This window comes from Frieseomelitta varia, unplaced genomic scaffold (genome assembly GCF_011392965.1).
Source record: "Frieseomelitta varia isolate USP_RPSP 00005682 unplaced genomic scaffold, Fvar_1.2 scaffold_898, whole genome shotgun sequence".
Classification (NCBI taxonomy): domain Eukaryota; kingdom Metazoa; phylum Arthropoda; class Insecta; order Hymenoptera; family Apidae; genus Frieseomelitta; species Frieseomelitta varia.
In genome coordinates, this window is record NW_025110698.1 from 55,659 (window position 1) to 83,477 (window position 27,819).

General features: G+C 39.1%; 3 protein-coding genes across 9 annotated transcripts in view; 1 reads left to right on the forward strand and 2 right to left on the reverse strand.

The window, feature by feature from the left end:
• The window catches only part of LOC122537263 (tubulin polyglutamylase TTLL5), a 39,129-nt gene that overhangs the window by 4,517 nt on the left and 6,793 nt on the right, over positions 1 to 27,819 (forward strand). For 4 of the 6 annotated variants that reach the window (XM_043670291.1, XM_043670295.1, XM_043670293.1 and 1 more), the window contains exons 2-4: positions 15,697 to 15,870; positions 16,180 to 16,260; positions 16,367 to 16,490. In XM_043670291.1, the coding sequence (XP_043526226.1) occupies positions 15,701 to 15,870; positions 16,180 to 16,260; positions 16,367 to 16,490 (375 nt within the window). In that variant the 5' untranslated portion in view covers positions 15,697 to 15,700. Of the gene's footprint in view, positions 1 to 2,282; positions 2,302 to 15,696; positions 15,871 to 16,179; positions 16,261 to 16,366; positions 16,491 to 26,581; positions 26,643 to 27,819 lie in introns of those variants that run through there. The other 2 variants (XM_043670292.1, XM_043670296.1) reach the window with 2 other exon arrangements.
• On the reverse strand, positions 8,300 to 12,548 carry LOC122537269. The gene is made up of 3 exons (XM_043670311.1): positions 12,306 to 12,548; positions 11,313 to 11,478; positions 8,300 to 9,006 (listed from the first exon to the last, which is right to left on the reverse strand). The coding sequence occupies exons 1-3, from the start codon at positions 12,546 to 12,548 to the stop codon at positions 8,600 to 8,602; spliced, it is 816 nt and encodes a 271-aa protein (XP_043526246.1). The 3' UTR covers positions 8,300 to 8,599.
• LOC122537265 lies at positions 16,602 to 22,476 on the reverse strand. Of its 2 annotated transcripts, none has more exons than XM_043670300.1 (2): positions 22,299 to 22,476; positions 16,602 to 19,021 (listed from the first exon to the last, which is right to left on the reverse strand). In XM_043670300.1, exon 2 carries the CDS (start codon positions 19,002 to 19,004, stop codon positions 17,262 to 17,264), a length of 1,743 nt encoding a protein of 580 aa, XP_043526235.1. In that variant the 5' UTR covers positions 19,005 to 19,021; positions 22,299 to 22,476; the 3' UTR covers positions 16,602 to 17,261. The 2 variants fall into 2 exon arrangements, with proteins under 2 accessions (XP_043526235.1, XP_043526236.1); XM_043670301.1 differs by lacking the exon at positions 22,299 to 22,476 and adding an exon at positions 19,410 to 19,596.

A 27,819-nucleotide genomic window follows, 5' to 3' on the forward strand; every position in this document is an offset into this window, starting at 1 on the left:
CGACGATTGATGTCCCAAGTGCTGTACCATAAACAGTAGAGAAAGTTAAGCCTGGGACTTGGGATTGTTTATAGCTAGCTCTCCAGGCCTAACATTTAACCCGGGATTACCCACCTGGGGGTCTAGCGCAGGTACATCCCGGCGACACTAAGGGTATGGATGCGTTTGTGTGTATGTGTGTATGAATGAATTTTTGTGCAGATGAGGAAGGAAGGCAGTGAGTGTCGAGAAGTCAAAGGGAACAGGGTGAGACATCAGTGAGAGCAGAGTGAGCGAGCCGTGAAAGAGACAAAACAGTGAGTTGAGAGTTGCGAGTTTAGCGAGTTTAGCAATTAAGAACATTACTTCATAATCATCATTAAACAAATTTTCTTTTATTTAACCTAAAATAAGCAACCATTCTTTTATCAAAATTCCTAAAAATTGTGGTCTCAAGCCGGGATTCCTACATATATAAGTTGTTATTGATATACAAACCTCGAGCTATTATGTACGCTTTTTTTCTTTAGTAAACACCGACCAGAAACACAAATTACGTTAATTGCACAAGATTAGGTTCCGTTGGTTTCTATCTGCAGACAACTTGCAAGGCATTTACTTTGATATTTCAGGTTGATGGTGTTGCCAACCGTCATCCATATTGTTATTGGTTATCTCAGAGACATTACATAATTAAAACGTATACGTCATCTTGTGAAAAAACTAAAATTATTTAGTAAAATGTCGATATATATTAGCATGTGATGTGAAAGTTACGACGCGGACTCATAGAGGGTTAAAGAATTCCTTCTTCTCTGGTTCTCTGATTTTTCAGCACTCTCGAAACACTTTTGCTTCTCCGTTTGTCACGGTAAGCTGGTTTGCTTTTCCTTCGATTTCCACGCAAACTCGTTCCAGACTTGTAATTATATATGATTCAGCGCGGATAACAAGAAGAAAGTTACATCCAAGATCGTTGTCTGTCCGAACATCGGTGTAAATGTTACAATTTCTTGTTGATGTTAATGTTTGTCAGATTAACTTAATGCTTTATAAATTTCTTAATTACACTACTCAAATACAGAATTCATTATTCGATATTTCTATTTGAATTTGTCATAGGGAGATGATCAATTTATAAAGTCGATCCCCGTGTTTTCATAGAATGAAATATCCCGTTTTCCAACGAAGGACAGGCCTTTGAAAGCTCGAAGCTAGAAAGGTACATATTTAGATTTCTCTGATTTAATCGTACGATATATATCTGGCCCGACAGACGATCAATTTCGATATGGACCTTGATTTGCCTCCTCTACGTCTGTACCTATATCCGATCGATATGATTATCTTTATGATTCAAGGTGTAAAAGAATAATTCATGCGAAACGGAGAAAGAGAGGAAAAAATGCACGCGAACATGTGTCAAGATCTCACGGCACAAGGCGAGGTTTCTCAGAAGAGAAACAACGATACACGCGCGACATTCGAATTACTTTATCGTAACGTGTTTGTTTCCTATTCGCGAGTTGCTTTGTTGGTGATTAAACTTGAAGAAACCAGGTGTTACACCGTCTGCTGTGAAAAGTGTAAAATACCTCGTTTGAAAGAAGAAGAGCAACTAGGTACATATGTACATACGTACAATTCGTTTCAATTGCTCAAACGCAAAGAGAACGAAAAGTCGAGCTTTGTTTTCTTTCCGGTTCCAAAAGAGATACTAAGCTCCTGACTCGTCATAATAATATTTTGTGAAAAATTGAGTGACTTATAATTCTCAGCCCTCCAATTGATATTTTTTGGAAACAAAAAAAGAAACGGTACAGAGTATACAGTTAATTGTCCAACGTGAGAAGAATAGTTTCACGATGTCTGTCCCCGGATCGATGATAAAACGAAACCGTTGGTACCGTTGGTTACTTCCGGGCGAAGTAGTCGATGGCCGAAACGGCGAGAACCCGGCCGGCAAAGGCCGTTTACACGGTTCCCGGTTTGCAGGGCAGTTTGTTATTCGACCAAGGAACTATCGGAAATACCTGTTGGCGGCCCCGTGAATGAGTGGGAGGATTACGTCTATATCGCGCGACTTGCCGTGATCACGATGCATCGCATTTGCATAGATAACCCGTGAGGTGAGCTCGAAACCGGCCGCCTGCCTGTACCTCCTTGAGCGATCCGTCACTCCCTTATTTCGCGTGTGATCGATAGTGTGCTGTTCAACGTGCTCGCGAGAGGTGCCGATCAAACGGATCAAGGTAGAAACACTTTCTTCCTCTGTCGATTTTCTGGCGTGTAAATTGGTTTGTCAGAGAGCTGGTGTTCAAAGTAAGTGGGAAGCAATTGATGTCTTTTTTTTTTTTTTTTTTTTTTTTTTTTTTTTTGGAAGGTAATGACGCGAGTTAAGCTTCGACATTGATATTTGCAACTGTAGTTTTTTATTTTCTGAGAATAGAACATTAAAGAATTCATCCGATTCGTTCAACAAAAGAGAGAATATTGGCCATTAGTCGCTTTGACAAAGAGTATCAGAGACATCGATATTCGTCCCTGTTCATATCGAAACGTGGAAAATCGATGGTTCGTATAATGATCGTTTGAAATTACGACAGAATCGCGACTGATTGGATTGCCAGTCTTTATAAACGAGCCAATCGAGAAGATCGTCGTCATTTTCGGTGCCGGAAATGATCGTCAGTGCGATCCTTGCGAATCGTGAAAACGATCGTTCCGGCCGGCTAGTCGTGTTTAAAGAACTCGATTAGAGACTGATTTGTCCATAGAACGTTGATAGAGCGTTCAGTGATTTGATTAGCGTTGCTTCCCGCAACCGATGCCCGCAGTTTAATCCTCTCTCGCTTGCTATCTCATTTTGGATGTAATTCCATCTGTTCAATGAATATTTCATTTCAAGGAATTATCGTTGGCTCGCCTAACACCCGATCCTTTACTTTTTACTATAATTCCACCTTCTTGCGTCATTCGAAGGAATTCTTTTTTCGTTCACATGTTCTCTCTGGTGTCGTGTGTTGTTGTTCCTGATACAGAAACGATGTCATCGTGTTTCGTCGTCGTTGGGAGGAAAAAAGGAGCAATCGTAGAAATTCTCTCAGCTTGCCAGATAGAACAATTCTTATATAAGGCACATAAGCGAGGTCGTATGTGATAAAATCGGTCAAGCGCCAAAGTTTATATGCTCCAGGTGTCTGGATGAGCGAATTGACAGAAACTTGGAAAGATAAGAGCTCTGGGAGAACCTCACGATCTATTCTAACACATTTCTAATACTTTATATTGTCTTGTAGGAATTTATTTAATTACATACTTTTAAAAGTGTACGTACGCCAATATTCCGGCAGTCGAAAGTTATTTCGAGACGTAGGCGCGCCAGCAAAGAGTTGATTCAAGTGCTCGTTACTGTACCTCAACGTGGCTCGCGTTTTCTTCGATCGAACCCTCTGTCCCCTGAGCTCTCAAAGCGCTCACTGCAGACCGAGCAAATGACAAGACCGAAACATCATGCCCCTCCCTCAAAAAAATGTGTAAAAGCTTGTTTGCCTTAGTTAGTTCGGATGTAGAACAGGAAAAACAACGTCAAACAGAAGCTGAACTTGCCGCATTCATACTCGACTCGTACTTCCAACGAGTGCGTCTCCCCTCGCGTTTTATTATCGCGTTCATTACCGAGCAAAACGCGCGGGCTTGCACCTCCTTCTCGCAAACTTAATTGCTCACCCGTTGCTCGCTAATTGCGTCATTCGTTCAACGTTTAAACACGTGTTTACCCAATTTATCCTCCGGGGCCGTGAATTTTTGGGTCACGCCTTCATCGATCCGATGACCCCCGTTGAAAGTGCGCCACGCTCGATCTACGCTTCCTTTCCTTACTTACTTTGCTCGCGGGAGTTTGTCGGTCGGGATCTTGGTCGATCCGAATTTATTGGAGCGCGAGGACCTTCGAACAGGAGAAGGCTCAACCGGAGGATCAATCCCCTGCGCTGGCAACTGGTTCGCGGACCATAACGAGTGACCCGAACCGTATAACAAATAATTCGTCGCTTTCTTTTTCTTTTGTACTCGGTCGGTGTGACGTCATTGGATAGAAATGTTGCTACGAAGTGATGAACTTATCATTTGTTTTGTCTGGATTACATTTGAATATACTTAAAACTGAGAAAATGTCGCAGTCTAGGACAAAAAGTCCTCGACGCGCGTGGCACGTTATTTTGGCGCAAGAGGTTAACCACAGAAGCGCTGGCAATTGGTTTGCGGACCATAACGAGTGACCGAACCGTACACAATAATTCGTCGCTTTTTTTTTCAACACGTCGGTATGATATCACTGGATAGAAATTATTAATAAGTAATAAATTTATTATTTGTTTCGCCTGGGTTATACTTATAAATATATTTAAGACTGAGAAAATATTGCAACTTTGGGACAAAAAATTCTCGACGTGCGTGGCACGTCATTCCAGCGCAAGAAGTTAATTCTTCTTTAACCACTTGCGCTGACAACTGATTGCGGACCATAACGAGTGACCAAATCGTAATTCGTCGCCATATTGAACTCGTCGGTATGACATCACTCGATAGAAATTATTGATAAGTAATAAATTTATTATTTGTTTCGCCTGGGTTATACTTAAATATATTTAAGACTGAGAAAATATTGCAATTTTGGAACAAAAAATTCTCGACGTGCGTGGCACGTCATTCCAGCGCAAGAAGTTAATTCTTCTTTAACCACTTGTGCTGGCAACTGATTGCGGACTATAACGAGTGACCCGAACCGTATACAAATAATTCGTCGCTTTCTTTTTCTTCTGTACTCGGTGACATCACTGGATAGAAATGTTGTTACGAAGTGATAAATTATCATTTGTTTTGCCTGGGTTACATTTGAATATACTTAAAACTGAGAAAATGTTGTAATTTGGGACAAAAAGTTCTCGACGCGCGTGACACGTCATTTTAGCGCAAAAGGCTAACGGGAGATACGGGGTACAGGCGAATTTGCTATATCGCAAGGAGAGACAGACTATCGAAAGTATAGTATGTACAATAATAAATAACCTCAAGGTTGTGACAGATATACAGAAAGGTTAGGTTAAAAATTGTGGTATAATTTACTGCGATGTACGTAATAATTCATAATTAGGCGGCAGATAGTAGTTTTTGAACCTTTTGCACTCGACATTGTACTTAAGTCTAGCTAATAGCTCAGACTTCCTCTTTTTGTAATTTGCTGATAATTATAATGAACGTGTACATTACCATGCGATATAATAGTATAATATCTGGACGGACGCCTAGAGTGAAAGCTATAACGACGTAAGAAGAACAAAAGAATTTCAAAAAAAGAAATTTCTGAAGACAATCCTTAGCCAGTTGAATAATTCACATGCTAAAACTAGACTTCTTAGTGTTTCTTAAAGTTCGAAAAATGACAAAGGATATCATTAACTCTTGTATATTATATTTGTAGCAAACTTATCACACGTTAGAAAGATACAATCAACAAAATTTCGTGTTCAAATACCATTCGAACGATTATTTCCAATGCTACATCATTTTATTTGAAAGTGATGATGCTTCGTAAATAAATTGCTGGTGGACGATACAAAACAGAGTTTGTCGGGGGCAAAGAATTAAAATTAAAATTCAGCAAGATTATCTCGTGATAATTTTTTCCAAGTTTCGACATTAGTTCCGGTTGCTCGATATTTTCCTCTGTCTCTTCACTTACGTAAAGTCGTTTGCCTATAATTGATCGTTGGCTCGTTGATGATTTCGATGCGTGCGTAGTTGCGTGAACAGCCAAGGAGGAAAGCCAAGGAAAGTCATACGCGTTTCGAACGAACGAAATCGCTTCCTGATCGGCGAACAATACGCGTGCCGTTTGAATGTTCTCGCCCGCATGCCGGAAATCGAAAACTAGTCCAATCGATGCGTCTTTGTTTTGTGTACACTGAGGAAGTTACTGCGGGTTAAGTGTTGGCCGCAGTTTACTTACAATTAGCTCAGTCAATCCGACTTTTTCTGGATAAAGCGAGAATACATCTGAATTTTCGCGAGAATAACAATAACTTTAATATTCGAATAATAACTTGATGATTGGTTAACTGACTTGCGACCGCCTCTATCCACAAGAATTTCTTTTCTCGAAATTTTATTATTCCTCTTATGTCATATTATGCCACGTCGTACAATATTGTTCCTACGTTCATTATAATTATCAGCAATTATAAACAATTTCATGATAGCTAAATTTAAGTGCAATGTCCTACTTACAGGGGACAGTCGAGTGCAAAAGGCTAGTTTTAATTCTTTGAAAAAATAATGACCTCTTTCCTCTGTATCTGTTTATTGCAAAGGCAACAGAACAAGCAAAGTTTTACAAGTTCAAATCGGGCAACAGTCGTCTATAACCTACAATTTGCAGTTTATCAATTCACTATAATGTTACGACTTGTCGTGCCAGCAGGCTTTTGTTCATTGGAAATTAGGAAAGCGAGGCAGAAAGTTAACCTTGACTCACAATCAGAAATAGTAGGTATCGTTGACCGATAAAATTTCCAGAGAACCTCGCCGATCGAGAGAAAAGATATCACGTATGTACGTATGTAACAACGGGATGTTCGGGCCGCTTGTGTTTGCGAGTTCTATTTCTGAAAACATATTGGGTGGTCGTTGTTAATAAACGGAAGTCGACATTTACGGTCATTACTATGCTATTGCTAGTATCGCGTAGGACCCGCCTGTTTCTCGTGCACACGGAACATCCGCAGATTACCTGTGAAATATTATTTGTGGAACAACGCGCGCCAACACTCGTCATTCGATAAACCGTGACTATTAGCGGACATGCTATGCCAGCTCTATGCAAATGATTATACGGAACAGGAAGTGTCCGGGTCGACGAACGAAGATCGCCAACATTTTAGCGGAACTTGTTACGCCGTTTGCGTAATGAAAATCGATTCGAGAGAGAGAGAGAGAGAGAGATCGCGTGCCTCGCGTGTCTTGCGAATTTCGCGAAACTTTGACTTTAATTGCCCGTCTCGAAAACGGAGACGAACGACTGCCATTAATCGAGTTTCTTGCACCGTTAACAATTTCGCCGCTTTTAATTGAATAAACGCGGTGAACGATGAACGTAACAAGGATTATTTTTCCTTTCGCGCCGGCGAGCTCTCGGAAATCACTCGGCAGCCGGCTATTCGATTGCTCGAGATTTATAAGCAACGAGCTCTTTGTTTCCAAGAGAAGCAGCACAAAGAAAGCATTTCTCCTTGCAAAAAAAATCCCATTTTCGTGCTACACTTAACCACGAGCTGTAATTGATTTCAATCAAGCCGATTATTGACGAAACGTCTGACCCGTCATTCAGGACTCATTAGCCTCGTATTAACGCCCCAGAGTTTTCCATTTAGCCTCTTGCGCTGGAATGACGTGACGCGCACGTCGAGAATTTTTTGTCCCAAAATTGCAATATTTTTTCAGTCTTAAATATATTTAGTATAACCCAGGCAAAAGAAATAATAAATTTATTGCTTCTCAATAATTTCTATCCAGCGATGTTATATCGACGAGTTCAAAGAGAAAGCGACGAATTATTGTGTACTTAATATATTATACTTAAATATATTTAAGTATAACCTAGGCGAAACAAATAATAAATTTATTGCTTCTCAATAATTTCTATCCAGTGATGTCATACCGACGAGTTCAATATGGCGACGAATTATTGTATACGGTTCGGGTCACTCGTTATAGTCCGCAATCAGTTGCCAGCACAAGTGGTTAAAGAAGACTTAACCTCTTGCACTGGAATGACATGCCACGCACGTCGAAAATTTTTTGTTCCAAAATTGCAATATTTTCTCAGTCTTAAATATATTTAAGTATAACCCAGGCGAAACAAATAATAAATTTATTACTTATCAATAATTTCTATCGAGTGATGTCATACCGACGAGTTCAATATGGCGACGAATTATTGTATACGGTTCGGGTCACTCGTTATAGTCCGCAATCAGTTGCCAGCACAAGTGGTTAAAGAAGAATTAACTTCTTGCGCTGGAATGACGTGCCACGCACGTCGAGAATTTTTTGTCCCAAAATTGCAATATTTTCTCAGTCTTAAATATATTTAAGTATAACCCAGGCGAAACAAATAATAAATTTATTACTTATCAATAATTTCTATTTAATGATGTCATACCGGCGAGTTCAATGAGAAAGCGACGAATTATTGTGTACGATTTGGTCACTCGTTATGGTCCGCAATCAGTTGCCAGCGCAAGTGGTTAATTTGCCCGTTTAAAGCTCGCGGGAGCTTGCTCTCGTGTCGGCTGGCATTTGTACACGTGAATCGACCCACATAGATCGCTCTGAGATTACGTCTGGGAGCCTAGATCGTAAGAACGATTAAAATAAAAAAATACGACTACAAAGGCGCACGTATATATTGGGACGATATAACAGCACATGACATGTATTTCATTCCTGAGCGAGTATAGCAAATATCGTGAATGTTCTCCCACGTTCCCTCGAACGTACGAATCGTCGAAAACGCACAGAATTCAATAGATTCGATCTGAAATTCTTCTCGCCGGTCAAGTTAGGCGTTCCTTCGGTCGGTGATGGATAGTTTATGAATCGATCGGTTCGTGTCGATCAGCAGTATGTCGTTGTGAAGGTAGCTGATCAGGGCCGTGCAAACGCAGTCCGCCCGTTTTGTGACAAAGTAGTACAAGGGCGACCAACTTTTCGCGCTGTTGTACATCGAGCAGATCGTCTCGCGATCGGTCTCGCTGATTTGCCTCGCGTACTTGATGAACGTGCAGAATTGGGATTTTGTGGCTGGCGCGGAGACGGATCTCAGCCGCGGTCCCATGCCGCCCAGCAGTCGATAGAACTTCCGGCCGCGGAATCTGCTCCCCAGTATATTGATCGTGTGCAAATTACGGCATCTCTCCAGTATGCGGATCAGATAACCCGAGCGTAAGTACAATTTCGACGTGGAACCTGCGGGGGAGAAAAATTATATACATATATGAGCCGTTTATTTTGAAAGTGTTTCTAAGTCAAGCTAACTATTTTAATATTTACGTATCTACGGTATCCTTTTCATTTTTAAACAAATTGCAACTAAACGTTTGTACACGGAAAATTAGCTAGTTAATGGAACGATAAGGATTTTTGTTTTGAAAGTGGCTTAAGTCGTTTCAAATTGATATGAAGTATATTATACAGTGAAATTTTATGAGAAGCTATATCTTTTTATTATTAAAGTAGCAGTGTTCGATTAGCTCGAATAGTAATTTTTTAAATAATAATAATTTTGTTAAGTATAGAGGATTTCGTTTCAACTAAATCTCTAGAGGACGTGGTTTTCAGAAGGTTAAAAAAATACTAATGGGGAAAGGATATATTAGTTAAAATTATGTTGGATGAGAGTTTCGGGAACAGAATCATATAAAGTGTTCTATGAAACATTAATGAATAACGATGCGCTATTCAAAACTAGATTTACTACCGCGTCGGGTGAGACCAAGAAACTTTAATAATATTGAATTGACATCACTGTACAAAGATGTAAGACCAATCGCAACACTAAAACACTGGATTACACTGGATTATATACCATCTGAAGACCATAATTATTTAAATCTCCCCCATATACGCAAATTGGAGAAGAATGAATTATAAATTACAAAATATTATTTGAATGTAACATTTCTTTAATAGTGAATAAAAATTGGATATTTTTTAATTTTATAACACAACATTGTAATATTTTTTTTTTATTTTTTTTCAAGGAACTTGTACCTTTTTAAAAATTAAAAGAGTTACTTCATTAATTTTGAAAGTAGCCTAAGTCCATCAAAAACGTGTTATTTTCTAAACTATATTTACGTTACTAATTGAATTGGTAAATTATATACCCTTAGAAACACAAAAACATTACACCATAGTATCAGTTTAATCAATATTTTTAAATTTATCAAAACGCAAAATATCATGATTTGAAGATAAATGGACTTGGACCATCAAAATAAATGGCTCATATATAATAATGACATTATTAAAATATCATTGTAATATCATTTAATAATGACATTATAAAAATCGTCTCCTATATTATAATGATATACATATACATCATCGTAACACTTCACAATTCTCTATATTAATTTTTATTTTCTGTTACTTTGCGCGATGAAAAACTTTGACTTTCTAAACACGTCAAACACGACACTACAGATCCTGTATTTCTTCCATTCATTCTCCCCGGGGGGGAAAAATATTTGTTCGTACTTCGGTATGGAGATGTATGCAAAACAAACTGGTTGTATTTTTGCACCCGACGTCGCGTACCGTTCGAATAGAATGCAAATACGCGTGGCGTTTACGTTGTTGCTTGGAAATTTATCGTCGCGATATATTGACTAAAATACCAGCAGCGCAGTGGTTGATGGAACGTCGTTGAAAGAGATTGATTATGAAAAAAAAAAAAAAAAACCGCACGTTGCATTTTCACACCGTTTCACAGGCAAGAAGAATTCGCGCGCAGATCCTCGGTGAATGATTACGTTCGTATGAAATTATTCCAATCATATCAGTTGATCAATTTAACTCGCTTCGATGGAGGGAAATAAAGAGAGTGTGCGATCCAAATAATCTTCTTCCGTTTATCTTCTCTGCAGTGCAGGCGAATGCAATGGAACGTGTTTAGAATACTAATTGCGGTAAACACGGTTGCCAGGTCAAACGGCGCATCCTACTCGTGAATCATATGCGAACACCCCGCGGATCGATTTGAAATTTTTTTACCTCCTCCCGCCTCCCCACTTTGTGCGGCAACATCGTCAACGCAAGAAGAAAAAGGGGTAACGAAATGCACGACAGGAAGTAGACGAAAGCGAGCGTTCGCAGAAGAAAGCTGCCATTACGAAATAGTAACTACAGAGAGCTACGCGTCGTCCCGTTTCTTGCTTGGCCACGTGGCCAAACTATTTTCCCTTTCTCTGTGATTCCATTTTATCGTCCGTGTCTTTCTCCTTTATCATCCCCGGCGTCTTTTTGTGTTTTTTTTTTCTTTTTTTTTAGAACGACAGAAAGAGGAGATAGACCGAGTAAAAAGAGAGAAAAACGAGATAAAAAGAATTCACTCGAGCAGAGTTTTTTGAACTCGAGCCAAAGGTTTCTCTCTTCTCTCTCTCTCTCTCTCTCCTCCTGGCTTTGTCAATACCGATCCGCGTAGCACCGAAGTGAGGAGAAAGAAGCTTAATTATGGAGAGAGGAGAAAAGCTGACGACGACGAATAGAACCTGTGCAATTAGAAACGTGCAGTTCCTCCAGTTTTTTGTTCGTCAGCGAGAGTTGCCGCAGGATCTCGTCGCAATCCGCCCGGACGCTTATGCTGAACTTCTTCAGCAGCGGCATCCTCTTCAGCTCTTTGACCACTTCCGCCGTGTCCTGTTCGTTGTTCGTCACCTACGGCACAAAGATAGAAATCCGAGAATAAAGAATGGGAGAATCGATCGGATCGGGACGCTTCTCCTCGACTTTTAACCTTCAAACAGCGCAATGAAGCATTGCCACGCTCGATCCTTTTATTGATCTGAAATGCATTTGTTCCAATATTAAACGATACTTCGCAATGCTATGTGTTTCTATACTTTCACTGCTTCGTTGTTACTTGCAATTTTTACTAATTTTCTCGCATGAAAAGAGATTAAAATCGTCTCGAAACTTTTACTTGTTTTTATGGTTAGGCTGCTCAGTTCTTCGTGCATAGATTATATTATATACTTGTTGGTGTACTTTTGCTGATTTTTACAGTTAGGCTGCTCAGTTCGTTATCATAGTATCAGAGTGATGGTTCCTAGATACATGTCGTTGGTATGCTTTGATGAACATGTCTGTATTTTCTCGTATTTTTTGAACTATTTAACATGCGATTGAAAGAGTTCCAGAGAATGTATAGCATTTAACAAGTGTATTATTTTACTAATAATTAAAATTATTAATTATTTTTCATTTCAAACGTATTTTATTAAAATAAAATGAGAATACCTCTAAGTAACGTTTCTTGGCGTCGTTAGGAAACAATTTCCCTACTCCTTGAAAAATTATATAACATTATAATATGTAATTATATGTTATATAATATAAATTATATGTAACGTTGCCTGGGTCGTGTCCTACAACGTAAAATAGCGTTCCCCGTTCCCCAACAGTTGAAAACTGAAGGACGTGAATTCTCGTCTCCCTCGTCCACAGTGCGTTAAGAAAGCATCAAGGTCGTCGATTATCCGTACCTCGTAAGTTCGCCATAGAAACGGGTCGTAAGCGAGTCGATTGAAGAGCGTGGACACGTGACTGACAGCGTAAAGATCCTTGCAGGAAAGATAGGAGAATATTTCGAAGATGATCTCGACTGGTAAGGACTCGATCCTCGCGATCGAGAAGCCGGATGTCGGGACCACGGTCTGCGCGTCGCACTTGTTACCAATCCTGGCACGCTTCCTAATGGGCTCTGGAGTAATTGCAAGCTCGTCCATTCTCGTTGCGTTTCCATTTCTGGCATCGGTACGCGCGCGTATGTTGTCTCACATTGTCTCTTGATAGGCCGTCTAAGAATAATTTCTCTAACCTCGACTAACTTTTTTGGTCCCTATTTATTGGCAATTTCCCTTTCACGAGGTGGGGTTATCGCGTTTGAGACGGAAAGACTAAGAATTTTGACATCTGTCAGACCCAGAGCCCCGATTTTGTTTTGTCCTCCGTCGAAACGACATTTGCTTATTGTTTTGCTACTTTATGTTGTACTCGACGCTCATCGAATACTTCTCAGTGTTGTATTATATTTTCTTTTTCTATCTCTCTCTCTCTCTCTCTCTCTCTCTCTTTTAAACCTTGCTGTTTGAAAATCAAATTTTTGGATTTTGGACACTTTCAAGTATTTCAGTTCTCCTAAAGTGTACAAATCAGCGTAATAAAGTAAAATAAATTTAGTAAAAAAATTAGTAGTGATAATAATTTTGTCGAAATGTGTTTACCTTTGAACAGCATTGTAGATGAATTCTCGCCAAATTAGGTGAAATAAACGAACTTGGAAGCTAACTCTCGTTATTATGCGTTCCACGCCGACGACAAAAATCACGATAGTGACTCATGCACCGATCATTCACCGGCTCTGTCACCTGCTTCTCATTCCGGTTAATAGCAAGGGGCATTGTAACGACATAATTCCAGCTTTTTTTCAGGAAGGATTTACGAGGATCTACGTGCGTGTTTGTAATGGCGACACGACCTTCATACATGGTATAAATTGAGTAAACGTGTGTTCAAAAAAATTTGATAGCGTATTCTTTTACAGTATACTGCATTTCTCTTGCTGCATCATTACATCTTCACATAGATTTATATAGATTTTTAAGATGGAACGTTAGTAATTCAATTTTGAATTAAAAGAGAACAAAGCGAAAGAAAAGAAACCAAGATAGAGTTTCAAGGATAATTTCAACTTTTATCTCGTAAGAAATTACACTTTTTTATCTGGCACGATTGCGACCGGTTTCGAAACGAGTTCAACGACTCTCAAACTTCCCCCAAGATTGCGATCGCATAATGAAGTGATTTTGAACGTTCATCTTACATATCAATATACACGAGTGCTACTTACTCGTCAGAGGCAGAAGGAGGAGAAGCAAAGAGGTGGAAAGTTATTCAAAGAAAAACAAAGTTAAATAACGAACGAGTCCGTATATATGATGAAACGATGGAACGTATTTTATATTCGAGAGCGAAAGGGAGCTCGATCGAGTTCGACGACATTTCAGACAGAGACTGAAAACCGAAATATTTTGAGGTTTGGGTATTATACTCAGAGATTGAAACCGAAATATAGTGAGATTTAAGTATTATATTTAGGCTCCCATATTATCGTAATACAACTGCTATTTGGGAAATCGGTTTTAATACCGATATAAGACGGTCATACCGGTATTTTCATACGTATTTTAGTGGTATTTGATGTCCACAACGGTAAAAATATATACCGAAATATATATATACCGCTTTACTGACGAAAACACATTTTTCATTTTCTACATACAATGACTCTTATTAATATTGGGACATCATGCTATTCGAAATATTGTTGTGGATTTCGATTGTTTATAATAGTAAATTTGGATCAATTTTTTAATAATATAATAGAACATTCGTTATAGTTTATAGTAACATAAATTTTATTTATTTGTTGCACATACTTTTCTTAATATCAAACAATAAACTGAACTATCGTCGAAATGTGGCGTGGCAAAAATATTCGGACATTTGAAGAACTACAATATTTGAACCTAAAAATTGTTAACATAAACGATAATTAATATTTTTTTAGGTAGCCCTTAACTTCAATAATATATCGCAGACGCTTAGGCATATTTCCAGTAATTTTTTTTTAAGTAATTTAGCTGAATATTCTTCCATTCTATGATTAATCGTTGTTTCAACTCCTCTTTCGATTTATCGACGTACGACGTAATTAGTCATTTTTCACCGAGAAAAAGGAAAAACGTATCGAGAAATCGGTCATCTTTTAAAATTAAGTAAGAGTATTGTGGCTGATATTGTATGGAGATACAACGATGAATTAGTATTAGAAATAATAAAGGATACGTGTATAAGCATCGTCAAATTTACTATCGGCAGCTTTACGAAAACATTTAATCATTGTCTCCTTTTCCTTTTCTAATGTATTAATATTTTATTTACCGATATTATACCGAATTATACATCTACCGACCTAACATCGTTTTGATAACATCATACCGGTATTCGCACCATTTCGGTTTCATCAAACATAATCGAATAGTAATCTAAAAATACCGGTAGTTTACCGGTATACCGATTCGGTCTCTGATTTCAGAGACGCAATCGTTGACGCTATTCAAAATCAGACGTGATCCCCGAACACGCCGTTTGAAACACAATTTCTGGACTGTAATCACGCGAATGGCTTTCCAACTTGCCAAATAACTTGTCGCGTTGTCGAATAGTCGCTTCGTCTTCAATTTTCTTCGTAGCGTACCTTGATCCGATTACCTACATAAACTTACAAAGTAAGTCTGGCAAGAGTCAAGGCGGTTATATTTGTTGCCCATTAACATTCCAGCGGGCAGAAGAGCAAAGTGCGCGATAACGCAACCCTGAAAAATCGATCGCCTGTCTATAGCTAACAAGCATGAAACAACGTCTACGCGGATGAATGTAACAAGCACATGTTTCTGCAACAGATTTCATTTCTTGTGATAAACTTGTAAAGCTTCTGGTAAACCGTCGAGAAATATTAAAATAGAATAAACTATTTACGCAGAGACTGCGTTTATTCATCCTCATTGAATTTAAGAGCTTATACGCCAGACCAGTAAAAGTTCGTTTCGTTGGCTCTCGCAGTCTCGTTTCCACTACAAGCTATCGACGTTTCTGTCAATACGTACGGTAACACGAAACAATGAGAGTCCCCGCAAACTACGGGAACGCTAATGCTACCGCACTCTCATCAACGCCGAACGCGCGTTATCTTTTTTTTTTTTACATGTCATTAACGAGATCCGACGCGCCGCCGAGAAAGTTTCCTATTAAATTTCACGCTGCGCGAGTTTACGATTGAAAATGAAACGGATCGTTGTTGCAACGTTACAGATAAATGATGCTGTCTCAGATGAAGACCAACACCACTGGAAAGCTGGAAGGGAAACGATCGAAGGAACTGATGTCGTCTTCCAGTCTTTCTGGTATGTCTCAATTGTCAAACAGCAGCGAGGAGACCCTGGAACCTCTTGTACATAAGCCGCACAAATTGGAAACGACGGAAAGGTAAGAAAAAGTATGAGCTTGATTAAACTCAGTTTAAACTGTGATTTGATGTATTTTATTGTGCAACGAAATGAATAATAATATAGAAAAAAATATAAAAAAAGAAAATTCATTGATTTAGAACACGTTTGAAATAGATCGTGTATGGTTTCTTTTTTACCGACGCCTGATAAGTTTGATGGCGCTACGTCGCAAGAGCAAAATTTTTTTGCGAGCCGTTTCAAGCATTTTAATTCACGCGCGCGGACGGAGTGTACGTTTGTTAAAATATGCACGTATGCAATGCAGCTTGTGAAATGTATTTTGCAGCACAACGAAGGACACGAGTCCGCAACACAACGAATGGCTATTAAGTGGACCAAGTGGGAGCAAGTCTATTTTGCGTTTCAAGTAAGTGGAAAATTTCTTCTTTCTATATATACGTTTGCAACGCAATGCAACGTTTGTCGCAGGATATATAATTTTAACATTGCTGTGTTCGTTTATTATTTTTTAGATGCTCCGCGTTAGCAACTCCTCCGGAAGAACCACCCGCGAAAAAATTGCACATGACCTACAAAATTTTTCAAACGGATACTAAACTTATTAATCTGTTGCTGCAGTCGCATGGTTTGGCAGAGGTAAGTAAACAATTGAAATGCCTTTTCAAAAAATTATTTATTGCAGCGAACCAAGTTCGAACTATATCGAATCGCTCGTTATAAATGTTATAATACAAATGAGTCTGTTTCTTCTGCGTTTCAAAATTTTTAAGTACTTATTAATGTACAACTCAAAAGTAATGATACAACTTATACTTATACATACATATATATACATATATATATATATATATTTTTTAGTATGTTTTATCATGTCACTTATTTACTGGCATTATTCTCTTCAATGGAATTTTTTTTAACTCGAGTTGTATTTTATAATATATGAAATCGTGTATTTCGTGTTATATATTTTGATTTATTTGTTAATGTTATTACTGTAAAGTGACTTGCTATAGCATGAGATAGTAATACAGCTTTTTTTTTTATTTAATGCTTGTGATTATTATTAATTTTTTATTTAATGTTACGTTATTATTGAATATTATTTTAGCATTTATAATCTTAACGAAGTATATAATCGTATAAGAAAATCGAATCTGAATTCATTAAACAAAGCGAAAATATATTTATTGCAAGACGCAAAGACGACCAATAACTGTTACTAGTTCAATTACATAATAAACGTAATATCTGCTTTTATCCAAGTATTAATTGTCTTATATTTATTAAGATTATTTTTAATACTGACAATTTTACAGTCTATGAAAGTATAACAGATTTAAACAGCAGCCAATTGTATCGTGGGCAGGGTTTTTAAGCTGTTTTTATTAGTAAGTTCGAGAAGATCTGTTACTGAATGCAATTACCACAGAACCAATGAGCTCCTGGACATAAATCCACGTCTAAATTTGCGCGAGTTAATGTCGTTCTTAACATTCTTACACCTTCGCAATCCAAACCCCAATTTGCCAAGTTTCCAATTTTTCTAAGTCTTTTACAGTTCTTAAACATATTCAACACTGTAGTTGCAGATACTTTACTGGCCTCGTATATGTAGAAACATGTTAAGTTTTGTACTAAACTATTTTCACATTTGTCAGACTTTCTTGGATTTCTATATTTGTTTGATACGCTTAATAACTTCTCCAAGTGTTCATTAGTGAGATCGAAACAACTATGAACATGTAACGCTGTTAATTCTGGTGCTAATGAAAGAAGTTTAGTAATAGCAACAGCACTCACTATACGACCTAATTGAATTCTTTTCAAATATTTCAGTGGAGGAGGATCAGTACCCTCTGTCCAAATTATGTTTGACCCGTCATTAGTAAATGTTCTAAGATTGGAACAATTTAATAAAACTTCTTTCAAATCGACTTGGATAGGATTTTCACTTTGAGTTATTCTGAGATTAAGTTCGCGTAAATTATGCCCGTTAGTACGCAGATAATCGTAAAAACCATCCAACCATTCTCTTTGAGGTGGTATACTGTGTACACTTAAGGAAGTAACATAGGGGAATAATCTCAAAGCTTCGGGAGGATGATGAGGCTCTGAAATATACAGTTTCTCTACCTTTGGGCATGCCTGTGCCAAAAGTTCTAAACGAGCTGGTGTTGTTCTGCAACTTCTTGCCTGAGTCAGGCTAAATGGCGTTTTAAATCCAATAAGTCCTTTGTTCATAATTTCCACTACTCTTCCCATATGGCTATATTCAGCTAGAGATTCCAACCGTGGAACATGAACTAAAGCTAAAAGTACTCCTGCACTGGTCACACCAGTGTTTGCAACGTTAAGTACTCTGAGCGTATCACAGAGAAAGTTTCTGCTTTCATAGTATTCCAATAGTACCCCTTGCTTTTCCTTTTTCTCTGATTTAGAATTTCTCATTTTCAATTTTGAAAGCAATGTTTTCAAACGGGACCAACTAGTAGGCTCTTGCATTGCAGTATGGGGCATTTTATCCCTAAGTTCTACTTGTAACAGTAATTGCTTCAATCCTACATCTGTTACTTGCCTTGAACAAGCAACATCCAAGTGCACAAGTTTTGGACAAGCTTTTCCCACCACTTGAAGCACCCCATCACTGGCTATATTGCGTAAAGTTAAACTCATCAAATTTTTCATGTTTAAGAGAGCACATCTTAATAATTTACAGTCCAATCTTAGCAAAGCTGAACGAGCCAACTCTAAAGATTCAAGTCCAATTCCTTCTGATGCAAGTAGCTTCAATAACGATGTCTGATGGCTGCATCCATAGTAACAACAGAGATTCACTTTCAACTGCTTTATATCATGCCCGAGAAGAAGGGCCAATAAGTATAAAGGAGCTGGGCCAGAAATTAGAGTTGATCCATCTGATGCAGGTCCATACAACATTTTTGAAGTTTCTTCTATAACTTGAGACCTCAAACGTGCTGGCAAGGCATTTATGTAATAAGGTCTAATGGTTTGTTTCGCGTATGCCAACACTTGTGCAGCGGATGATTCTTGTGAAAGCACCTGCAGCCTGCGGCACGTCCCGTCGAGTTGTTGACACACACGTCCCAAACTAAGTCCTTCTAGGGAATTAGGCTGACGGTGGCCAGGCATCTTCTCTTGTTCATTCACTATAATGTTTGATATATCAGTTAGTATATACATTAAATTAATAATATCTAAATTACAAATTATAGCAGTTCATTAGTGGTTATATATTATGTTATACAGCGTTGTGTATTGGAGTATCGTTGGAGAATATATTATGAGGAGAGATTCAAATAAACTTAATTATATAAAATTATTGAATAAATATTAAAAATTATCTTTGTTAGATATTGGGTAAATTTGAAATGATGTATTCGTGATCAACTGAAAAAACAAGATTTTAACATCATGATTTTGAGGTTAACTACACTTGAAACACGGTTCCGTTTTTATACTGGTTTCGTTTTTTACTAAGGGTATTATAATTATGTTAAGAAAATGTTAATAGACAAATAGATATAAATTACTTTCCTATATAATTATCGACAATTAAAAACTGTTGCTGCTATCCCCACAAAGTTTCGTGACAGAACGCGCCGACGCTTTTTCCCTGCATTGTTTTACTATTGTCCGTCCGAAATATCATTCCGAGTTCAAAAATTATTCATTAATAAATTTTTTCATTCTTTCATGAATCTGAATATTGCCGTGACTATAAAGAACACTTCTTTTCTTACATTGCTTTTCATTTCGTTTTTTTTTTTTTTTTTTTTTTTTTTAAAGAAAAGAACACTTTTTCCATTTGCTACACGGGGTTTATGAACAAACGAATACGTTAGCTATTTTTGTCCAACATATAGTTTTCTAAATTTCATTATACTTGTGATTAAAAGAAAAAGAAAGAAAGCCTTGTATTTTTTCGTTTCGCGATTTTTAAATGTCAAAATAAAAATAATTTTCTGCGACGTTTCGATCTATTGGTGAAAAACTCAAGTTCAGCACAACGGGTGTTTGTATACAGGAGACACGTGCTCGTCTCTCCTTCGTGATCTTATATATCACGATATATCAATCGGAGAAAACTCAGAAACGTGTTCAAAACGTGCCCCGTTTTAATGATTCTTTATCGCACGACACGCTATACTTTTACACGCATTTGTTTCTTCTTTTTTTCTTTTTTTTATGAATTGTCATTATTTTCAAGTTTCTATTAACGTCATTGACTTTAAGTCAAAAAAAAAAAAAAAAAATAATTTTAATTCATTATCTAACTAATTCTATTATCTTTCGGTTCCGCAAAAAGAATTCCAAGAGTGATTCCTTTATAAATCGAATCGTAATCCTTTTTTCTTTTTTTTTCTATATTGTAAAGAGCAGAAAACGAAGCTAGCTCAAATTCGATCCAGTAAAACTCGTGGAATTATAATAGATGGACGATAAAGTGATTTCTATAGCCGGTGATACGTCGCGCAATGTCGTGCGATTATTTTTTCTCGCATGTTTTTCTCGCACTAATACACGCTTGTTGCCATCGATTTCTATTCCGTGGACAAACAACGGCAAGTATCGGGGATCTGTTGCGAGAATGACAGAAAGGTGGCATCGATGTGCGAGCGTAATTGCGAAAACATTCGTCGGAGGAACGGACCGCGCGAGCAACGAGGTTTCGCGCGACCTCTTGTTAATTAACTAACGCCTCGTGTACCGTAATGCAATTTCGCGAGCCGCCACAGATAGCCATCTGTGTGTGCACACACGCGTACAAGAGGAAGCACTCTAACGCACAACATGCGAAAATAAATACTTCAACGATCATACGAAGAAAAAGTGTGCAATTATATGAGACGCGATGTCGCGAATTTATCGCAAAAAAAAAAAAAAGAAACATAACTGCTTGGTGGACAAAGAAAGATGAACACGTCGAAAGTGAAAATTGCTCGTCGTAGTTCGACCTAGACCGATTTACGGGGGAATAGAGCAAAAAGATGTCGTTGGACTGGAAATAGAAATAATTACATCGATACCGATTGGATGATGTTAACATTGAGATCCAATTCGTTGCTCGTTACTGCGTCGCGGTCGCGTGTTCATAAAAATTCCGAGTGTATTTCGAATTCAGTTCATAGAAGCGGAACCACGCGGACTTAGAAATCCGCGTAATGCACACGCGACGCGACACCGAAACTTGAACAATATGCAAAAGGCGCAGCCACCGCGAGTCGTTCACACGTTCGGTTACATAAAGGCAAATACAACCGAATCCGATACGCTACTGCGACACTTTCACTGGACCAATTCTTTTTTTCCTTTTTCCTTTTTTTTTTCTTTTTTCTTTTTCCCCCCGTTCATTCGCTACTTGCAAGCAAACGACGCTACTTTCTAGTAACGGTATTGAAACGCTTGACACTCGGTGCTCACCGCCTTCTACACCGCTTCAAACTAATTAGATGGCTAATTGCTTCTATCGATATCTCTCATTTTTCAATCAATTAAAGCATCGTTGTACGCGTTGCTAATTGAGTGGTTAGGCACAACGTGTGTATGCAACCCACGTGCACACCGACACCTGCGTCGGCAAGAATTTTTAGAGATTCGAACAGAACCTCCAAACTCTTTTAAGTTTAAAAAACAAAACGATCCTCCCGTTTTTAGAAAGAAAGAAAGAGAGAGAGAGAGAGAGAGAGAGAGAGAGAGAGAGGGAGGGAGAGAGACGTAGGTCTAAGCATTTGTTTCAAATCATTTCCGACCAGAATCTTGGCGAGCCCTTCCCCGTTTCGCCATCAACCGATCCAAATTAATGCAGATGAGAATTCGACGCACGCGTGCACGCGTTTCTAAAAGCAGCCCAAAGTTCGTGGCACAGATTGCCCTTTCCATCGCTCGATATATAACTCTCTCGATTCCTTGAAAATCGAGACCTTTTCACCTGAGAGGCCGAGACTGGACCGCGGATCGAAACGAACAAAAATCCAGCGAGAGATTATGAAAGAAAAAGAAAAAANAAAAAAAAAAAAGAAAAGAAACGAGCAAAACGAGCGGAGCCACCACAGCTTGGCTGCAACGGTATCGGGCAAACGCCAGGCGCGCTGGTCGCCCTCGAAATACCATAAATTCGAGGAAGGTTGCGAGCAGAGATAGCTCCGAGCCCCGAACTTATCGATCGTAATCCGTTGTTTATCCCTCGTTTATTCTACGATTCGTCGTGACGATGAACCTTCGTGGCTCGAGGAATCACGTTCGAGAAAAGGGGAAAGCGAGAAACAGTCTTGTTCGATGGGGAGTAGTCTGCTCGGAGAGTTTCGGGGCAATCGGCAAAAGAGGAAGCGGCGGTTGGTGGTTACTGCAGGGAGATTAACAAAAGGAGAGAAAAAGAAGAGAGAAAGAGAAAGAGAGAGATATCGTCAAGCGTCAGGTGCCTACCTTGAAACAAGCAAGTCTCCTACGGGTGTCTCCTGAGCGGCGGCTCGTGCTAGACTGCCGCCGCCACGAAATCGCATGCGTCTGATGGCTAGAGCGTACTCGGCTCGGCTCGGCTCGGCTCGACTCGGCTGGCGACCTCGTCGTCCGGCTTTCCGCTTGCCCACACCACGTTCCTCGGCGCCACGCTTCTCTCTCGTCCATTCCGGGTCCGAGTGGCCGTGCCATCAGCTCTCTGGCTCTCCCGTCGTTCGAGAGTTCCCCTTAAAATATGCTACTTTATTTATTTATTTATTTACCGACACTTGTAGCCACGATCGCTGGATATCTCGCCAGGCGACCAGCACCGCGGTTGTTACGTTCTCTTCCCCGTTATCATTGAAAAACACCGGTTTCCGGGAGGGAAGCACGTTGTTGCGTCGCTTCGATCCTCCTCCTCCTCCGAGAGTTTGTCTAGCCTCTCTCTCTCTCTCTCTCTCTCTCTCTCTCTCTCTCTCTCTCTCTCTCTCTCTCTCTCTTTCACGTGTTGGAATTTCAGAATTAGTTCGCGAAAATATTTCAGTAATTGCCGAGGTATTGATCATTGCATTACGCATACTCGTATATAAGATATTCCTCTGGATGTTCGAAAAATGTTCACGCGTGTTTGTAGTTGTTTACGGGGGAGAGAGAACGTTTTTCTCTTTTTCTTTTTGTTTTTTTTTTTTTTTTTTTCAGTTGGCGATTGGAAAGCGCGTCAATTCCGAGTCATTCGCCTCTGCGCCGCGGGTCACCGAGCAATCTTGTCCCTTGTATGCCCGTACACGCACGCGTTATGTCGGTGTCATCGAGTCTCCAAAAAGATCGTCGCGTGATCCTTCGATCCGGATCAATTGCTTATCAACTGCGATACTGCCATGCCGTTGAAACGTAGCTCGCGGTAACGCGTGACGTGTACACACCGATGTTGCAGCTTTTTTTTTGGTTGTTAGCCGCATCGTGCAAATGATGCAAAAAGAAGAAGTTTATGTACATATGAATCGTCGAACTAACCGGCGTTAAACGACGTTTCAAGCTAACATTGATCGAGCGAGACGGAACTTTTGAAAGTACAGGATGATCCTCAGCTCCTAAACAGTCCTCATCTCGAGAGCTGGAGAAGCTCCGAGGTCGCCGGAGAGTAGTATCATCTCTCGCGTCACCGACTGAACATTATTCTGGTCTGAAACGATCTCAGGTGCCATTGAAATATTTTTGGCGTATATATCGAGGTTATAGGGCATCTCGATATATATACCAGGGCTGAAAAACCTCGGGAATTATTCGACTATTTCGGGATTTGGTAGCGAGGTCTTCTCGCGGCTCTCGCGAGCTTCCTTCCACTCTATTTTCGTCTGTTTATATTCTCGAAGGGACCGAGAGGAGACGTTTCTCTCTTCGTGTGTCTCTTCGCGTGGCCTTCTCCACGCCGTGTCGCTCTTACATCTCCTTCGAATTTGCTCGAGACATTCGATTTTCCAGTAGTCAACTTGGTCTCTCCCGAGTCCGTCAGACTGAAATCATTCGTGCCGTACGATTCTTTCGTAGACGGGAGCGAGAGAGGAAAAGAGGAAGAGACGATAATTCCAATGCCTCGTCTCTCTGTCTCCTCGGATAGGCTACCGAGATACGAGCTCGTTATCCTTGATCGGTAACGCAATATGTGGCTCACGTAAAGGCGACACGTTAAAGCGACGAGCAAAAGCGCGGCCGAGCGTTTTGCCTTCTCGCTGCGTCTTACGTCCGTTTCAATACCTTTTCTTTTTTAAATCGCTCGATTTAATCAAACGATATCATCACTTTCGACATTGAATTCGGCGTTAATCAATCGACTCTGGCCTATGAGTTCGCGTTTCGCCTCAAGGGAGATGAGAACTTTCATCACGTCTCTAAAAAAAAACGTGACATTTAATCGCAGAGAAGAAAACACGCTGTGATTCGGAGATTTTATGAAATTTACAAATTGTCGCAAATTTTTTCAGCAACGACTTTGCGTGCTCCAAGAGATTATTCTTCCCTATCTCCCTCTCTCCGGTTCGGTTGTTTCAACCGCGTCGTAAAACCGACGAGTAGTTTACGATTGTCGCGTGTTCGTGGCTCTCGGGGCAATTACGAGTGGATCCGCGGCCGATCGATACACGAGGTGAAAGCAAAACGGCTGGCTCCCCCGAGGCAGAAGATAAGAGACGACGTCGGCCGGTGTCTGCAACGCGAGCTCGCTCTTCGTCTCTTCGTCACTTCGTTCTAATTAACGTCTCCTTAAACGCCTGACGCGGCAGCTTAAACGCCGCTCGGATCCTCGACGTCACAAAGCGTTTCCGCGTCGGTGAACCAACTGAATTTCCCCCCTGGGCCAATTGCGTTTCGACCTCCGGCCCGGAATCCCATTTTTTTCTTTTTTTTTTTTCTCTCGCGTGATCGGTGATTACGACACTCGTCGACTCCCGGAGGATTCTCTTCTCGATGACACGCCGGCAAAAAGACCGAGCAAAGTCAGAAGCGAAGAATTATACGTGTTAACCTTCTAAGGACCGGGGTATTTAAATGTCCCTTCGCTAGTGGACGGATTTAAATCGCCAGGCGAAGTTTAATTTTACATGTCTTTATATGAATTATTGTAGTTTTTATATATTCAAAGTTCAAGTCAAATCACACAAAGACTGAAGCTTACTCGAAACAAGAAGAGAGAGACCGTTGATAATATCGGAACATTCTGCTTTCTCAGATATTACGTAGGTGTCGATATATCGGACGTTGGTACTTAGAAGGTTGATCATCGGCACGATAACTTGACCGACGTCGCGCGTCTGACCAACTCTGGTTGGTGAGTGAATTCGCAAACCCGAGTCAGCTGAGACCGAAGCTGCGTTAGAATTCTATCATCGTTTTGACACGTTGTGGACGGGAGATGCGCATTCGCGTCTTTCAGTTTTCAACTGTTACGGACGCGGAACGCTATTTTGCGTTGTAGGGGACGCGATCCAGGCGACGCGAATATATAAATTTTTCAAAACGTAGGGAAATTGTTTCCTAACACAGCACACCAAGGAACTAGAGATATTTTCGTTTTAATCATTGATAAACTAATACATTCTCTCGAACCCTTTCAATCGTCTATTAAATAATTCAAAAATTACGAAGAAATACAGGCTATACGCATACCGTCCTCAATGTGTTATTATAAATATAAAATAAATAATGGTTAAAATCTAAAGTACATAATAAATAGATATTTAGATATTACATAAAAGTATAAAAAATAAATTAAATATTACAAATGGTATAAATAGTATATATTATAATTATTATTATAAATAACTATTATTAATATAATATAATTATTATTATAAATATATATTATTTCATAGTATTATTTAATTTATTTATAAAATTATAATAACATAATTATATATATACTATAATTATAATAATTAAATTTATAATAATATAATTTTATATATATATATATACTATAATAATTATAATAATAAAATTATATATATATACGCGTATTAAATAATTCAAAAATTACGAGGAAATACAGGCTATACGCATACCGTCCTCAATGTGTTATTATAAATATAAAATAAATAATGGTTAAAATCTAAAATACATAATAAATAGATATTTAGATATTACATAAAAGTATAAAAAATAAATTAAATATTATAAATGGTATAAATAGTATATATTATAATTATTATTATAAATATATATTATTTCATAGTATTATTTAATTTATTTATAAAATTATAATAATATACTATAATAATTATAATTATATAATTATATATATATATATACTATAATAATTATAATATAATTATATATATACTATAATTATAATAATATAATTATATATGTACTATAATTATAATAATTATAATTATATATATACTATAATTATAATAATATAATTTTATATATATATATACTATAATTATAATATTATAAAATAATATATAGTAATATTCAAGAATATTTTATCAATATGAATTAAAGAAGTGCATATATGTACGCGTTGCACAAAGTTTCCTTGTCGCTCCAAAAATGTGCGGGCCCTGGGAGAGCAGCAGGTTAGGCGCGTTGCGGTACGCAATGTGATGCGCGTTGATCGATGTAAATTAATTCTGATCAATTTTTTTTGCCGGTATTCGAGGGGCGAGAAGCAAATTCTCTTCTGGCCGGCAGAAAAAGAATGTCGAAAAGACATTTGGAAGAAAGATGACAAGAGAGAGAAAGAGAGAGAGAGTAATAATAATCGCCGAATAATTTGATATATCTCACCGGTGGATCGTGTATTCGTGCAGCGATCATGGCGGACAACAGGTGAGGACACGGGCAGATCTGGTGGGATAAGGTTTGAGGGTCACGCGCGCGCCGCCTCGGAAGGTCCGTGACTGAAAAGCTAACCGGTCCTGGAGTGTTGTTCGCCGCTTGTGCGGTAACTCGGTAGGAAACGTGCGTATGCACGATGTGTATACCACCGTCTGTCCCTGGCCGCTGGAGTTTCTACGAAAATTTCCGCATTGCTCGCTTTGTCGCCTTTGCAAGTACAATTCCTTCCGATCGATCCTCGACACCGATCGACGAGGCGTTATTATTGAGACAGATACGCGGTCCGGGACCTTCGGCTCGAAATGAGAAATACGGTCCTTGAGATCTACCATTCGCGTCGAACGCCTCGGGTCGTTTCCTTTGCTGTTGCGTGTTACGTTTCCATTCCGACCGCTGGATATTTGTTTTCGCTCGTTTGAACGATAAAGTTCCTCTCTTTGCGAAAGCAAAGTCTGCATTTACTCGCCGGCGATGTTCAACAGGGTTCAACACCGTTTAACTCAAGTTCGACGATTGATTGTATTTTTGGTGTCGCGTTTTTGTCTTTCTTTCTTTCTTTCTTTCTTTCTTTCTTCTTTTTCTCGGGCGGGAGGCGGAGGACTCATCGCGGAACGCCTCGCATGCCGAGTGTTTTCGATCGTTTAACGATCTTGTAATGCGAAAGCCAGCAGAGCCATTACGTCGCGATGAAACGCAGAGACGGAGCGTCGATAAATGAAAAGTCAATGAGCCTGGCTGGCGTGACCATGGTCACGTAGTCTATAGAGAAGTTACTGCGCGTCGAACTTCCCCCTTGTAACTTCTGTTCGTCATTGTTTTGTCTTCTTGTCTTCTACTTTACACACCTCCGATATATACTAAAATTTGGAGTAATTGTCTGTAGTGTTCAAATATAACTCCTCGCCAGTATTATAGTTCTGACGAGACATAAGAATCTATGCAAGTGCATGTTCGATTGTGCTTTGACGTACCAAGTTCGTCAAAGCGACAGCTCGTCCACCGTGAATCATAGTCTTTGCTTTATACAAACGACACGTCACGAAACTGCTTTTATTCTTATTCCGGTGTCGATTGACGAAAGGTCGGGGGACGCGTTGCAGATTTCATGGAAGCGACGATTGCGTCAAACTGTATTAGAGCTTGGTCTTGCGGTCAAGCGAGGAGGCTC

What these genes read in the sequence shown, in the direction of transcription:
- LOC122537265 (XM_043670300.1), bottom strand. Translation starts at nt 19,004, where the DNA reads ATGCCTGGCCACCGTCAGCCTAATTCCCTAGAAGGACTTAGTTTGGGA.
- LOC122537269 (XM_043670311.1), bottom strand. Translation starts at nt 12,548, where the DNA reads ATGGACGAGCTTGCAATTACTCCAGAGCCCATTAGGAAGCGTGCCAGG. An exon ending in TTCTATGGCGAACTTACGAG is followed by an intron (nt 11,479 to 12,305) that starts GTACGGATAATC and finishes TTTGTGCCGTAG; the next exon opens with GTGACGAACAACGAACAGGA. An exon ending in GCACGTTTCTAATTGCACAG is followed by an intron (nt 9,007 to 11,312) that starts GTTCTATTCGTC and finishes TCTCCCCCGCAG; the next exon opens with GTTCCACGTCGAAATTGTAC.